Genomic DNA, 16,924 nt, shown 5'->3' with positions numbered 1-16,924 from the left:
ACTGCTCAATAAATAGAGCACACATAAACTACACTTAGCTCTGTTTGAATAACATCGATAAAAATTGAAGAATTCGTTCTATAACAAAACAACAAACAAAAATGTTGAAGCATATGATAAAAGGATCTTTATAAAGTAAAATGGCTGAATCAGATATTTTGTATCCGATATTGCCAGTCCGATCGTACTGCGCGCCTCGTATGATCCGATCTGGCAAAATCCACTCGAGCTTAATACAGCTTCCCAGATAAAGTTACTATTATAATAACCCTATTATACTGAGAATAGATCCTTAAAAATGCTATAGGACTTGTAGTAAATAGAGAAGGTATTTTCATCATTATTAACATTACATATCACAACGAATTGAACAAAGTATAAATCATAACTTTTCACGCATGAATAATTTCAAAATTAAGCATCAGAAATTACACATAACAGAGTTATATTTACTTTGTTATCAAAATATTTCTTCAAATACACTATATAATTTTATATGAACATCAAAAATTGTTGCGATTGTTCAACGTATTTTGTTACCGTGTAAAACTGCATCGAGATAGTGCAATACGTAAAATGAAATCATAGCATTATTCATCTGCTTAATTATTTGTATGTTATCAAAACATATTGTTCTATTATTATGAAAGATATTACTAAGATATCTAAGAGGCGTAAAAGTTTCGATTATTGTCGTTCAACAATGAAATATTGGACACGATATCTGGTACATTTAACAATATATTACTAATATATCAGTAAGTAAATCAACTGCCATAAATGTTCAAATATACGAGAGGAGGATATGGAATACATAGTTAAATAAAGATGATTGTATGGCGAAGGATAAGGAGTTTAATGGGTCATTCTCAGATCTTCGTTTAGAAGATCAAGTACTTTAGTCAGATTGTAGCACATCATATTGCATTGGATTCGATAATTCTTTTAATTTCATCGATTTTATCTTTGTATGCAGGAACTATTTACTGCTGCATCAAAGCTGTTGTTTAAAGCTACTCGTAACCATCTATACTTTGGAAAGATCAAGGTAGTTGTACCAAAGACATGGTCACCGAAAACAGAATACAAGCGTCTTATTGTACCATCGCAGATGAAGTATTACATCAGCGTAGATAAATACGGAGACGGAGTGCCAAAAGTTTACGGACTCACAAAGTGTGGTAGAGGAGGCTCGTACATGTATTTAAATTCATTAAAATTCATTTTGACTGAGGGAAGCACAAACTGGGGAAATCACGGTATGTTGTTAATTTCACTGTAGTTGAAATAGGTATGTTGTTAATTCATGGCAGTTGAAATATTTGAGATTGTACTAAAATGTACTTATGTGAATATGAGATTTTAACCTAACTTGAAATTGCCAGTTATTTTCGTGATTGCTTTGTACAATAAAACAAACAAGAGCTGTCGGAGGACAGCAACGCTCGACTATTCAACAGCCTTGTCGACTGAATGAATACGAAAGTCGAAAAAGGGGCATAATTTAAAAAAAGCAAAATAGGGTTATGGAACCTGCATAGTGCTTATCAGCTCATGACAGTGGACAAGTGTGTGAAGTTTCAATCAATTCCCATTAGTGGGTACTGAGATACCAGCTTACATATAAGAATTTAACCCAAAACTCCTAAGTTTAAAAAGGGGCATAATTTTGTAAAATGCAAAGTTGAGTTATTGACCCTTTGCACTGCATGTCATATCATGACAGTGAACAAGTGTGTGAAGTTTCAATCCTTTCCCATTAGTGGATACTGAGATACCAGCTTACATACAAAACCTTAACCAAAAAATTCTGAGTCGAAAAAAGGGGCATAATTTTGTAAAAAAGCAAAACAGAGTTATGGAACCTGCTTTGTGTATGTCAGATCATGACAGTGAACAAGTGTGTGAAGTTTCAATCCATTCCAATTAGTGAGTACTGAGATACCAGCTTACATACAAAACCTTAACCAAAAATGTCTAAGTCGAAAAAGGGGCATAATTTTGTAAAAAAGCAAAATAGAGTTATGGCACCTGTGCAATGTTAGTCAGTTTATCACAGTGAATAAGTGTGTGAAGTTTCAATCCATTCCCACAAGTGGTTGCTGAGATACCAGCTTACATACAAAACCTTAACCAAAAATTTCTAAGTCAAAAAAGGGGCATAATTTTGTAAAAAAGCAAAATAGAGTTATGGAACCTGTGCAATGTAAGTCAGTTTATCACAGTGAATAAGTGTGTGAAGTTTCAATCCATTCCCACAAGTGGTTGCTGAGATACCAGCTTACATACAAAAACTTAACCAAATCGGGACGCGGACGCGGACGCGGACGCCGACGCAGACGCCGACGCGGACGCCGACGCATGGGCGAGTCCAATAGCTCTACTTTTCTATGAATAGTCGAGCTAAAAACTCTTTTACTATATAGCTTTATTATACACGGTTAACCTTGTCTTTTTAGATAATGTGATAGTTCATGAGTGGGGTCATTTACGTTATGGGTTATACGATGAATACCCTGTTACTCAACATAACTTTCCTACATTTTATCAAGCAACCGGAAAATGGAATCCTGTCAGGTAATCTATAAAGTATTTAAAATTATTATTTTGTAAATACAACACTGACTCAATATACATTTCTCATCGTTGTGCATTTGTCTTCCACTGTTTTGATTGCCTCTTAAACTTGTCATTCGTTTAATATTGAAGGTGTACGAACCATGTTCAAGGACGTGTAGGTATGGGTGCTCGTTGCGAACCTAGCACAGAGTGCAACACTGAGGATGCCAGCAAGATACTAAATAAACACTGTAGGTTCTGTCCTTATAGGGAGCAAAATGTTGATGCCTCTATCATGGGTTTTCAATGGATAGATGCGGTAAAGTTTGCATATTTACATAAATACTACTGGCAGCTTTTATAAGTATAAACACTTGTCATAGGTATTTTGATAAAATCTACTGTGTAGGAAACGGAGCATGCAACGATACGTTTATCATGTTTTTTCGAAATAAAACGATTTTATACATAAGTTATTTCACAATAGTATGACATTACTTTTTGCTTTCTTACAGATACACTTCTAGTCTGTTAAGTATGTAGACAGTCTATGTTGTACATTAATCGCGCAATGAAATGAAATATGATGTAAAATATAATGATTCATGGTTTTTGATATTTTTACATTTTGCTCTTTCCTTGAATAATTTGATATTATGACTACATCTTAAGATTAATTATCGTGGTGCTTTCCTTAAACGTCTGCAAAACCCTTCCGGTCAATAACTTATGAGCCTTACATTAACTCATACACGGTCACTGCACCGGTAAGGAAAGTTAATCTTAACATCAACGTTTCTGTCTTGGACATGACATTATAATTTATGTCCCGTTGATGGTTTGACTCTTTCAACTTTATCCTCGTTTTCTTAGTAACTAGTTACACAACTTTCAAGCAGTTCATCATTTGCGAAATGACATATATTCTTGTTAGACATGAAATATTCTAGTATTGCTATTCTTAAATAAGCAATGGCAAACTAATCGCATGTTAATTTTAACAAAAATATTGCACTGTTTCAATTCATAGTTATCAAAGTTCTGCGATACGAATGATCCGGCAACACCTAAGAAAGAGCGACATGATACAGTAGCACCAAATGTACACAATAAATTGTGCAACTATAAAAGTGCTTGGGAAGTAATGCGACAACATGAAGATTTCAAAAGTAAGAGTTTAGTATGAATTTAATAAGTTAATATATATATTAAAATTGTTTCGACTGGAAACTGAATTGCTATTTGTCTTTTTTGCTGTGACGGTTAACATATTCTGTCATCGTTTTGCAAGATTTGATGCCTCCTTATTATTATTTGATGATCATGTCAGTGCAGGAAGACTATTAAGTGTGTCGATTTTCACATATTTTAGAAGTAATTTAATTAGCTTAAAGTAGGTCATACTATTTTTAAAGTTGTATGAAAACACCCTCAAAATGAATTCTTATGTTTAAACAAGACTGTTTAGAAACATTTTATCTTTGTTTCCATGAAATAACCAGTCATGAAATTGTTCTAAGATGCATATCAGTTCGGAAATAATTGTTTAATAACGACACTTTTCAACATGATGTGCAATACACACAACAAATATTCTTCACAGTGAATATATATATTATTTACTGGATTAAAATGTTAGTCACAAAATATACTATAGTACAACCTCTTAGAGCGGCCCTTTATTAAGCGAAAACCTCTCCATAACAACATCATTCTAGTTTCCCCAAGATGAAATATACTATCAAATTTACCTCTCCAGAGCAACAACCTCTATATTACAGTCAATATTTGTATCTCCCAAAGAATGTTGCTCTACAGAGGTTGCACTGAATTATAAAAACCAAAATCAGATGTGACGTTCAGAAAACTTACAAACGTTCTCTCAGTTACATGATTTTTTTTATCAGTTGGAGTCGGCAAGAGGTGTTGGACTTGTTACATGTACTAAGGTCTTCGTGAACAGTCGGTCTTTCAAAACAGATAATGTATTTTTTTTTTTTTGGTCAAACAGAATGAGATAATAGTGACTTTTGTAAGCAGGCTTCGTGACATTTATTGGGAGGTTGTATACAACACGGATTTGGCATTATTTGTTAATGATAAGGACGCACTTAGTTACCAGTTATTATGACACATATCTAATGTCCCAGTGCTGAAATGTTACCTAACTAGGTAGAATGCTGCTTTCAGCAAATGTTTACTTTCATTTCTTTACAAATAGCATTCGTTCTTAAAGGGGACAATGTTTTGAGAATATTTTAAGTATCCATCTTACGGGGCTGTACAGCAAAACAAATAAGTAATGGCCAGGTAGGTTGTTGGTAAAGATGTTGTTAGTGTATCAAATAGTTCTGTATTATGACACTCCTAAACCTTGATCATCAATAAGACGATTTTCACAAAGTCGATCACTAATTTGGCTCATAAAAGACCTTAATTCTGTATTGAAAAGTATATTTAAGGCGTATGTAGTATAACGTCAGTTTTTATCTTAATTAAACACATAGTTCATTAATAGATTATTCTGTCTTGCACATACAAAGAAGTTAGCACAGCAACAGTTTTGTGTATCGTAGAATTTTGGCGTGATGTTTGATGCAGCAGTAAATCTGCCATTAGCAGCGTCCAGCGGCATGGTACAACATTGTGACGCTGAAATATATTAAACTTGATGGCAGAAATGTGTCAAAACACAATATAGTTACAATATTGTGAATTGGGGAAGGGTGGTAGTGATTTTCGTACTTGCCACTACACTTTATTTGCTCAAGAAACACATGGGATTAAGACTTGTCACTTTAGTTTTTGAATTGATATGAATATAAATATAAATACTGGTGCGGATAAGCAGGGAGGCATACGATAAGCAAGACAAAACATCCACTAACATTAACTGAGCGTTTATTTCAAAGTAGAACATAATTTTACTTATATAAGTTTACTTGTTGCTTGTTACTTGGCGAGTTATAAAATGTATGAAACATCGTTAACAAGTTAAATGCTTTTTTTTTTGTGAAAGATACACATTCACTGCCAAGCTCAACAGATACGACGCCATAATTTGATTTTATCCAAGAAGACTCAAAATACCGTGTATTTGTCCTTGATGTTTCTAGAAGCATGGGGGTGAGATTTTCACTTTACCGCTATACTTCATTCGCAATTTAATGATTGTCTTTTGAAATATAAATCTACATATCCTCATTTTTGACACTTTATGGCGACAAGTTACCCTTATCCATTATTTCTGGGTTCCATACCAGCAAGAAACGATCAATGTTCGAACGTAAATCAGATGAGGCTGATGAGTGATATAAACGTATGGTCATATGTCAAATCGTTGTGCAGCACCCACCACGTGCGCTTTCCAGATCAGTGTTGTCTATTTCATTTCAATAGTATCAGTCGCAGGTTTAACACATTTATTTGTCGAGGATTTGATCATTTACAGTAACTGTTCTCTATGTTATATGCTCTTTAAACCTTTTATTATCATCTTATGTGTATGCCTTTTTTATGGCACCGCCGAAAATGTAAACGTAAACATTCTGCTCTCTGAAACATATTTAAATGGTCTATGTAAAGCCCAGTTATGTAATTATTATAATAAGTATGACTCAAACTGTCTTACGTAAAAATCCTTTAGAAAGGTTTAGTAAGTTAGTGAAACATTAAATGGTATAACTGCAGGGGAGTAAACTCGAGACTCTGTCACAGACAGCAAAGTATGTCATTCAAAACCTGGTTCCAACAGGAAGTTGGCTTGCCATAATTACATTCAACGATGAAGCTTACGTTGTGAAAGATCTAACAGAGATTAAATCGCAGTATGTCCGTGACGAATTGAAAGCTGTCATTCCGGCCAAAGTCTCCGGAGGAACGTGTATTGGTTGTGGGATTGAAGAAGCAATTAGGGTACATTATTGTACTTAAAACTAGCACTGAATGACTTTTAATGTAGATGGCGATTTACCTTCCTATTGATTAATTATATTAATGAACCTTTAATTCGTAGATATCAAATTCAAAGACAAATGATAAAAGTAACAACATTTACTAGTCTTTGAAAACGCCAAAATGGAACATTATGAAACGTGATATCATGACACAGAGCACAGAGAGTTTTGTTTATATTACCTTCTTTGTTGTACCTAATTGACGTAATCTTTTAAAAGAAATAAAAAATAAGGGTAGATTTTCCCAAGCACGGAACACACATACACAACCAGAGAGCCATGAAGAGAATACTATGAAACATGGCATCATTAAAGCCGACACTGAGACGGACTGAAAAAACGAGAGACCTGACCTCCGTCTTGAATAGTATTTAATTACCTCCCTTCATGTATTCAATTTTATTTTGTCCGGACATTGAATTTATAACCGCTGATGTGAAAGTCTTAGATGACAAGAAAGGTAGTTATATATAAAATATGTGACGGAGGTCGCAAAAACGAGAAAGCGGTCGTTGGAAAGCGGGGTAAATATTTGTTTTTTTTCCAAAGATATTTACATTACTAATTAGTTCGTAAATGAACATTTCAATGGCCATTTGTAAGTTTTGATGTTAAACATAATGGCCCATTCGATCAGCCTGGTGCTGTAACTGGTGACCGTGCTTGGCGTGTGGGCAATAATTGTCAGAACACTTCACGTCACGTATACTCAGGTAAGGATCTTTGTGGGAAACTTAGAGCTATATTCAGGGTACAAAATGAGTACACAGTAGCTGTAAATAATATGTTGCTACAATTCTACTAATTACCATAAAGTAGGTCGATTGCCAAACGATTATAACCGCCTAGTGAAATGAAAAAGAAGATAAATCTGTCTGTACTCCTAACTCTGTGTAATAAAAATATACGAGGGATGTTCGAAATGAATTGCTTATTTCTATCTGGAGACTTCAAATTTCAAGTTAGCCCAAAAGGGCTCATTTCATGCCCTCGAAGTACTCCCCGTGGCTAGAAATGCAAAGTTTCAGCCGATGTATCCACTTCTTGAAGGCGTCACGGTACGCTGATTTGGGCACAGTAATAAGGTACTGATGAATGGCAGATCCAAGTGCCTGTCGGGACTGGTATTTCCGCCCAGCAAGGAATGATTTCAATTTCGGAAACAAAAAGAAATCACATGGGGCAAGGTCTGGGGAATACGGGGGGTGAGGCAAAACAGTTACTTTTTCTTTCTTCAAAAACGCCGTAACTATTGCGGAGGTATGAGCGGGGGCATTGTCATGTAGAAGACGGACATGTTTAAAACCAGTGGCAGGGCGTCGTTTCTGATAATACTTTTTCAGTTTCTTCAGTACTTCGTCTTTGTAGTACTTTCCGGGGATGCTTTTGCCCTTTTTCACCGGCACTTTTATTGCGACTCCTTCACCAGAGAAGAAGATTGCATACAAAACCTTCTTTGCACTCAAAGAACGTTTGGCAATTATTGAGCGTTTGCTGTGTTTAGTGGCCCAGATCTTATTCTTAACCTTTCTGACGGCTCAAAATAATGGACCCAGGTTTCATCACCTGTGACGACATTGGCAAACTGCTTTTTGTCATATTTTGGAAACATTTGAAGCAGCCTTTTGGCCACTTTAACCCGTTGCCTCTTTGCTCATCAGTCAACAGATGTGGCACCCATCTAGCAGAAATCTTTCTGACTTTCAAATGCTTCTTCAAAATAAGGTGAACCGTTGATAGTGATATGCCTACCTTTCGTGCAATATCACGAACTGTAAATCTGGCATCTCCTTCAATGATTTCCTTTATTTTGGAAACGATTTCTTTACGAGATGCAGATTTTGGCCTACCTGATTTCGGTGCATTTTTGATGGACTCTACACCAGACTCAAATTTCTTTTTCCACCGCCGAACTGTGTCATAAGACACACAAGAAGGTCCATAAGCAGTAGAAAGTTCAGTCATCAGCTGCTTCAAAGAACAACCAAGTTTTGAGCGAGCTTTGATGTAAGCCTGTATTTCATCTTTCTTGTCGACGCTTCTACCAACCATTTTTACTACAGTGGTCAATGATTGCGTGTATTCAAATGGCAAATTTTATGTCTTACACTTAGTCTAACATGTACATTTATACACCGTTGTGTAGGTATTGAATAACCCTATACAGGTAGGTATTGGTTTTTATCGTGCCCAACGTGGATATCGAGCTAGAGGACAATAAGCAATTCATATCGAACACTCCTCGTACATTTTTACACCTTTTGGTTTAAATTGCTATTGTTTCGTTGAACTTAATGTGTGACAGTTACTATGACATTTTCATTTTCTTTAGATATATTGATGTGTTAGGTGTTTACACATAACGCAATACTTTTCCATTACACACAAATGCTTGTTTGTGGAAGTAAATACTATGGAAAAAACACATCTATACAACTTGTTCTGCAATTTTGTTCTGCCATAATTATGTTATGATCTATATAGCAGTTAGGTCGATTTACACTGCGTCCCTGACTTCAACGAAGCTTAGTGGCGGAATATGGTGTCATTACTGGATTCAGATAAGAATAAATCTTAACATCTAACAACATTTACTCTTATATCTGGTTGCATCCACATATATCAAAACCTTTGAATGGGCCAACTGATGATAAGAAGCACACTGTAGTTAATTCTCTAATGCCGTATCGAGAATTGGTGTTAGCTTCTGTATATGCTCTTTAACAGTAGAAATACTGACATTGAATAACACAGAAAGAAAGCCTTTACGAAGGATATGAGCTTAACCATCCAAATATAAAAAGAAAATGAAACTTTATATTGCAATATCCAGAATATTCACTAGTTTAACAATTTTTTTTTTAGATATTCACCACCTTCTTTAAAAAAAAAGCTCAAAATACTGCTGTGTAATACACAACAAAGCACGTTTCGGTCATTCTATTCAATGTCATTATCTGAGAACAGATAAGTTTTTCTTCTAGAGGTGGATCCGGTGGCAGACAACGAAGTAAAAGAATCACATACAATGTATAAAAATTTAGGATTGAAACATGGATACTGATATAGATACCGACGCCGGACCCCAAGTGCAAGAGCCCTACATTTTCTTCGAATAGTCAAGTTAAATATGATATCACATATTCAGAATGATTGTGTTATATATCAGGATTTCAAAATGAACTGGAGATATAACCAATCCAAATTACTGATGTCAAGTATTCGAAAAGATTATATCATTTGAGACTATTCATTCTGAGAAGTTGCTGTCAAAACTTTCTTTAACTCAGTCTAACGACTGCGCCGGTAATAAGAAATACATTTTGATGCATGTTCAACCACAGTTCGCATCTTCCAATTTATTCCGCATTCCGATATCCGCTTTCCGTCTTGGACCTCCGTCACACATGTCTTTTGAAAGCAGAAAGTCCAGCGTACAAATTAATTATTACGTCTAATTATTTCCCGTTCAAATTGATTTTAGTCGAACTTTAAATTTTCATCTGTTGAAGGGAGTGAGATGAAACTCAATGTAATAATACATAGTTAAGAGAAATAATGTAGAGCGCATAGAACAGGAAACATAAATCTGCCTAAAGAACTTTTTCAATTATCTGCCTTATTGAAAAGTTTCTGCGGACAGAATTTTTGCAAACAAAGAAGGGAGTCTTACGTTTTATCATACTAGGTGGTAATGACTGAATGTGCAAAACGATAACTTTAGCTTCCTTTATTACTGGTTTACATCCTTTCCACTTTAAAACAGAGCAGCGGGGATTTGACTGTTTCTGAGATTTCTCTTCTTGCTCTTCTTAAATATCTGAAATAGAGACTATCGCCTTTTTTTATCGTTTCAGCTTTACTTATCTACATCTGTACAGCTGGTGTCCTTGAGTACCACGAAACATATTATTGTGAATGTTTAGTGAATTAATGTACCAATTTGAATATAAAACATGTGTCTTAAACATCACTGACGATTCGTTTTACTAAAGTAAAATACATCTGTGATTTTTATTTATTTTACATTGCAAATCTTAAAGCCGTGTGCATTCTGTAAAGCTCATTCTTAACTTGTTTCTGTTTTAATTTTCTCTCTTCTTTATACAGATTCTGAAAATAAAGCTTAGTGATGTAAGCAACGGAGAGATCTTTGTTATTTCCGATGGAAAAGACAATGTTGGAAGTATTCATAATTCAAAACAAAAAGCGGTCAGTGAAAATATCATAGTTCATACCATTTCGGTTACACAAGACGCTGACATTCTTCTTGCTAACATTTCAAAAGAAACTGGAGGCATGCATTTCACATACTTAGAAACTGGAAGCATTAGTTTCATTGCCTTATTTGGCGAATTAATAACACTTGACGTTACCTCGGACTCAAGACATTCTGCTGTGGTAAATTGCCTTTAATTTTTTAGAGTGAATGTTCCTTAGAATTGAACATACAACATGATCGTATTTTTACTTAAAGTACTTATCACTGGAGCACTGGTAAACTCTCAGATGTTCCCGTGCGTTTTCTTTATGTTTTTTGTTTTGTTGGGTTTAACGTTACACCGACACAATTATAGGTCATATGGGCTTTGATGGTGGGGGAAGACCCCAGGTGCCCCTCCGTGCATTATTTCATCACGAGCGGGCACCTGGGTAGAACCACCGACCTTCCGTAAGCTAGCTGGATGGTTTCCTGACATGAAGCATTCAACGCCCCGAGTGAGGCTCGAACCCACATCGATGAGAAGAAAGTGATTCGAAGTCAGCAATCACTCGGCCACGGAGGCCACTGTTTTCTTTATGATATTTAAACCTGTGCTATTAACAACTGATCCATTAACGTAAGCCAGCGACAACCTATTTATAAATACACATGTACATTACATTATTTTGTTTCTTGAAGTCGTAGCGAAATGCAAAGTTGTTTTTTTATTTCTAAAATGAAATGATCCTTTCGCTTACCTCAGTAAGTTGAAATAAATACCGACACAATACCGACACAATACTACAATCTGCTCTTTTCACAGAAATTTGCGGGTGAAGACTGGAGACTTCGGCAAGCTCACACTCTACGATATAAGCCTGGAAATATGACAATTAAACATTTAGCTTGTAGAAGCTAGCGACGTTAAACTGACATTTTTGGTCAAACCAAGAAAATTTATACACCTGAATACATTGTTTACCGCTATTTGATAATGAACTAATACTTGTCACCGGAGCAGGCCAATGACGTAAAGATCTTTAAGTCCGGAAGCAAAATGGTTTCATGGGAGATACTATATCTTGAGCAAATGATTTTAAAACAGCAATATTATTTAGTATGTCCCTCTCAGAAGGGTAGGGATCCTTCCAAAACTGCATACCGGCAATTTTATGTTCATGTCAAGGAATAGAATGATATTACCCTGTGCATAATACTGATATCACTAAATTGGAAACCATCAGGAAATCTTAACTTTTCCTGTGTGCACTGTTGCTGTTGAGTCAATAGAACCTTTCATTAAAATACAACTTTTGTTTTAACCTTTTGGTGTTATCCTAATGCAAGTTTGACTGTTTATCTCTAACAGTAAAAAAACGGTGTTGAAGGCCAATATAATGTATACTGAGTTTTATTTTGTGACGAATGCTTATTCTTGATTAATAAAGTGTGTCAGTTTCGAAATTATTGCTTTTGTGGTTAGTTGCACACATTAATATTTTCTTTAAAATTAATTGTCTACTTACATGTAGTATAAAATGTTATTGCCAAAACAATCGTCTCTTCATTTTATCATTTCAAAAGATGTCTTTTATTTCAGTTGGCTTCCGAAAGGATAACAACAACGCCATCTAACATTGTGCGTTTTAGTTTTTCGATAGAAAATGGTTTAGGGAAAGACACATTTGTTACCGTTTTATTGCAAAGTCCTTACAGTAGTAGAATGCAGCTTCGTATCTCTGGTCCAAACAATTACAACGAGGCTTTGAATACAACCGAAAAAACAGCAACTATAATGATACCAGGAATCGCTCAGGTAAATGTTAATCTACGATATTGTTATAATTATAGTGACGAATTTGTGAGTGAAATCTAGATTCTGTCGCGATTTATGGTGTCATGTTTTGTAATCGTTAGGCTTTATTTTACCTAGCACTATCCCTCTAAGTATTCTATGATCTTCACGCTGATGTCAAGTGAAAATGTTTTTTTTTCGCGTTTTAAGAGTCCGTTGAATACATGTGTAATAGATTTCCGCATGGGCTGGTGCTAGGGGCCTGAGAGGTTATGCACTTTCCATTTCCTCTCATAAATAGTCCGTATTTAACTCTTTAATTATGGGAAGCGATTTGGTCTTGATACTTAACGCTGAATGTTTGTTTATTGTGTTAGAATTCAAAAATATCTTGCGCATATACTTTGACGCTGACATATATAATACATAAAGTGTACTTTTTATCGAAACGTCTAAACAGGCTGGTGACTACGAAATGACAGTTACAATGGAAAAGAGTGAACAATCGGTTGAGTACTTGGTAAAGTCGACACCAACGAATTATGATATTTTAAAAATTTCCGCCACACCTTCAGCTACGAATATTAATTTCTCTTCTGGAGAGATACCCATCATTTTTGCAGAAGTAACTAAAGGCTCTTCGTCGGTGCTTAATGTCAACGTAACTGCCCGAGTTGAAATAGGCAATGGTAGCCGGGTATGCGATATATCTCTGTATGATAAAGGAATGGGTGAGTAAACTGGTTTATACAAACTGTTGATGCATTTTTACGTTATGATAATCTATAGTAGTGTGACATCAGCATCGCTTTTCTGGACAAGACTTGAACTTGCTCAATCAAACAGAGTAGCAACGCACTATCGCATTGTGTTTTCGTGTTTCCTCATCGTATTATTGCGCCATCGCATAATATCTACCCTTCTCCGTGTCGCACTTTCCCTCTTATCAATGCACAGGGCGTGGAGACCAAATAAAGATGGCCCTGACGGAATACCACATAATACAAGGAGTTCGACGATATTTTTCGTTTTTCGATCGCCCGCTTATCTCAATAGGGAAAACGCAGGTATGCAGATCCCGGGGTCCTGCGACAAAAGATTGACAAAAATATTGTCTGTAATCATTCGTCCTCCACCACTGACTCACGTGAGGATGTTAGTTGGTAATTACCTACGGAGAACAGGATAGTATTGTCACAGAATCCGGGAGTAGTGGTTAGGTTAACTGTCCGACATTTAATTACCCGCCGGACATGGAGCAAGTCACGTGACAGGTTTTCGATCCTGTACAGATTTCTTTTTGTTCGTAGATGTGTGATACACTTATACTTTATTTAAATGATATATATTATCATTTTAAAAAATAAAAAAAAACTTGCGTCATGTGACACGTCTCGACCATCTTCGTAACACACCGAAAGTAACAACCATCTCGGATGACCGTGACCTAATTCACACGATCCTTTTGTTTACATTTTTATTTCTACAATTTTCACCTTTTGTGTAGTACATTTGACTTGGATACAACAATTTTATATTTTGATAGACTAAGTGATGTAGGATTACTACGATTATCGGAGATTTGTGGAATTATGCTTTTTCTTAATATTAAATTGTAAAAACAGGTTGTGTATGACGTCATCAATATCCGCGTACATAACATGTAAACAAATAATAAGCTGTTCAGTGAGCAGATAACCTTTCATAGAGATGAGTAAATGGAAATGTGTTTACATTACTTCTGTTAGGATTCTGGTTAGGAAAATGTGGTTAGTTTGCATAAACTATAGATATTAGATTTTTTAGGATATAATTTAATATATTTAGATTGCCATGACCTGCAGATGACCCCAATTATTTTTGAGATCGTTAAAAGGACATTCATTATGACTAATCTGAATATACATTTCTGGCAGAGGAAAAACTTTTGACTTGTTAGATAACTTAAGTGTTGTTGAATAGCGGCACAAAACTCAAACGAAAATCGATCGCTCATGTTTTCTCTGCTAATCAAAACGCTCTATTTTTACAAATGTCATAGATGAATAAAAGATGCAAGTAACGTAGTAAAACATAACTGATGCATTTGATTTAAGTCAATGTTAAGTCCTTTTAATCATAAAATTGCATTGTGCAGCTCAATGTTTTATTTACCATTTATCCAATCGTCCGAACGGTTTGTATTCTATAATGTATTTCACAGACATCCTATAGGAGAGATCGTGTTTGTATACAAATCCGTTGTATATTTTATTTTTAGAACTGACAAGACATAGATCGGGTGGGCAGACGCCGAGCGTCCGTGATTTTTTGTTAACGGTGATGCTTTTCTAACAGCTTAAACTTTTTTAAACACAAATATCAATAATTTTTTGATCAATGAAAAGGATATAAAACAAACAATTTATTGATAACTTTTAATTATTCTTTCGAAATAAAATGGATGTTAATTATGAATGCTTAACTTACAGTGTTTTTCTAAAAGTTTGGAGCATCGCTACGCCGCTATTAAAATCACATGTCATTTAAAACAGTTATTCATTTTCAAAAGATATTTGAATAAGAAAATATGAAAATCGTAAGCAATGCAAAACATTTTGAATTTTTAAAATCCATAAATGAACGAAAAGGTTATTAAAAATTAAAAATTCCGATCCCATACACAAACGATGTAAAAATATTTGTTTTGCCCACCACCAGATAAACAGGTGTTAATGCGTGACGTCAGGGCGATCTCTTTTATATTATTTATAACAAAATTATAAGATTTTCTGTTCTGTTCTGTTTGTCGTGTAATTTTGTAGATCAATATCTGTGTTTGATTATTCTATCACTGTTCATACTATCACCGCACTTATTGATTTGTATCTTATTTGTACACATGGCATGTTTGCCATATATATGTGTATCTGTATATTAATAATATTATAATAATGTATAATAGTAATTAAGATATATATGATATTGTTAATGAAATAAAATGAAACGAATAGGCAGGCCAATTACATCCCTGTGTAATGATTTGAAGTTAAGAGCTAACCTTTGAATTCCCTTACTGTTACCGTTACATGGTTTAGAATCTTTAAATATTAAATTACCATTACATGATCTATAGTCAAGTCATGGAGGGGTTGTTTGTGTGCATGAGAGGTCCAGGGAACATTTTTTCAGAAATGGTTAGATGAATATCTTAGATGCAGAAAATAAATGGTGTGAGGACCCAATAAATCATAGATGTCCGCCATCTTTGAGATGGCCGCATTTTTTTATAAAACAAACGTCCTTTCTTTTTCGTGTGGGCTATTTTCATTGCATTTGATAGCTATTTTTGTATTTGATCCTGGCTAACTATTAACAACGATGTCACAATATAAAAGTATCCCTTTTGATAATACTTTCAGTAATTTCAACAATTTGCCAATTTGGTGTGAAAAATTAGCTAAAAATCCATTTCTTTTTCAAAATGTTCTGGTTAATTAACTCATCCTGTGAAATTGACACTTTTTAATTAATACAAAATCGAATTATTTTCCTTCAAATTTCGTTTATTTCTATGCCTTATATTAATGTTTTATTATACCCCGCAAAAGGCGGAGGGATATAGTTTTTGCGTTGTCCGTCCAAAATACTCCACGGGTCATCTGCCAGTACAACGTATGGGAGAAAACCACCCATGGGTGATTTTCAAAATGCTTATTTTCAGGTTCAATATGGGAAAAACACTACATTTAAGACTTTGAAATACTAACCAGCGATAAATAATGAATTTCAAAAATATTGATAAAGACCCTATAGGGTTATGCTCCAACAAGATGTATAGCGAGAAAAAAAACGCGGATCTCTTGAGGAAGGACTTAGAAATCGTCCCAAGAATTCAATTTTAATATTTTTGAAAGAGAAGAACTAATTCTTTCTCTTTGAGACATGAACAATTGTTAGATACCACTAAATCAAAGAAAAAGAAAAACAAAGCAGAGGTACCTGAGTTCGCGAGAATTCCGGATTTGCAAATGTATTTAAAAGGTTTCTGAGACCGAGAATTTAATGTTGTTGATTCCGATTAATTTGCCCCTCAACACTGAATTTCAGAAAATAAAGATTTTTTTTTGTCTCAGTTTTCTCGATTTTTCCATTTTTTAATTATATTATATTAAATTAACTACTAGATATCATAGTAAGCCAACCCTTAGTCCTAGCTTTGGGGTTGAATAGTCGTGGAAGTTATCAACAATCTTCTTTGACCTGTACCAGCTAAAATTTAGCTTTAAAATATACAGAAGTACTAAATACAAAAACGTATATCTTAAATGTTGATGTTAACGCTGATTCAACGTTTGGTTCATATCCTCAAGAAAAACATTTACATTGTGTTATACGTGAGGTTTTGCTGCGTAATCTAATATGCGATAG

General features: G+C 34.8%; 1 protein-coding gene across 6 annotated transcripts in view; it reads left to right on the top strand.

The window, feature by feature from the left end:
- The first annotated feature begins 980 nt into the window (after positions 1 to 980).
- LOC123555204 (calcium-activated chloride channel regulator 4-like) overlaps positions 981 to 16,924 on the top strand; it is a 30,022-nt gene continuing 14,078 nt past the window's right edge. For 2 of the 6 annotated variants that reach the window (XM_053548777.1, XM_053548773.1), the window contains exons 1-8: positions 981 to 1,259; positions 2,460 to 2,577; positions 2,710 to 2,878; positions 3,590 to 3,728; positions 6,250 to 6,474; positions 10,626 to 10,916; positions 12,320 to 12,535; positions 12,975 to 13,245. In XM_053548777.1, the coding sequence (XP_053404752.1) occupies positions 3,714 to 3,728; positions 6,250 to 6,474; positions 10,626 to 10,916; positions 12,320 to 12,535; positions 12,975 to 13,245 (1,018 nt within the window). In that variant the 5' untranslated portion in view covers positions 981 to 1,259; positions 2,460 to 2,577; positions 2,710 to 2,878; positions 3,590 to 3,713. Of the gene's footprint in view, positions 1,260 to 2,459; positions 2,578 to 2,709; positions 2,879 to 3,589; positions 3,729 to 5,578; positions 5,686 to 6,249; positions 6,475 to 10,625; positions 10,917 to 12,319; positions 12,536 to 12,974; positions 13,246 to 16,924 lie in introns of all 6 variants that reach the window. The other 4 variants (XM_053548776.1, XM_053548774.1, XM_053548775.1 and 1 more) reach the window with 4 other exon arrangements.

Source organism: Mercenaria mercenaria, chromosome 7 (assembly GCF_021730395.1).
Source record: "Mercenaria mercenaria strain notata chromosome 7, MADL_Memer_1, whole genome shotgun sequence".
NCBI classification, from domain to species: Eukaryota; Metazoa; Mollusca; class Bivalvia; order Venerida; family Veneridae; genus Mercenaria; species Mercenaria mercenaria.
Note: the sequence above shows the minus strand (reverse complement) of the source record. Positions and strands in the feature narration are given on the sequence as shown.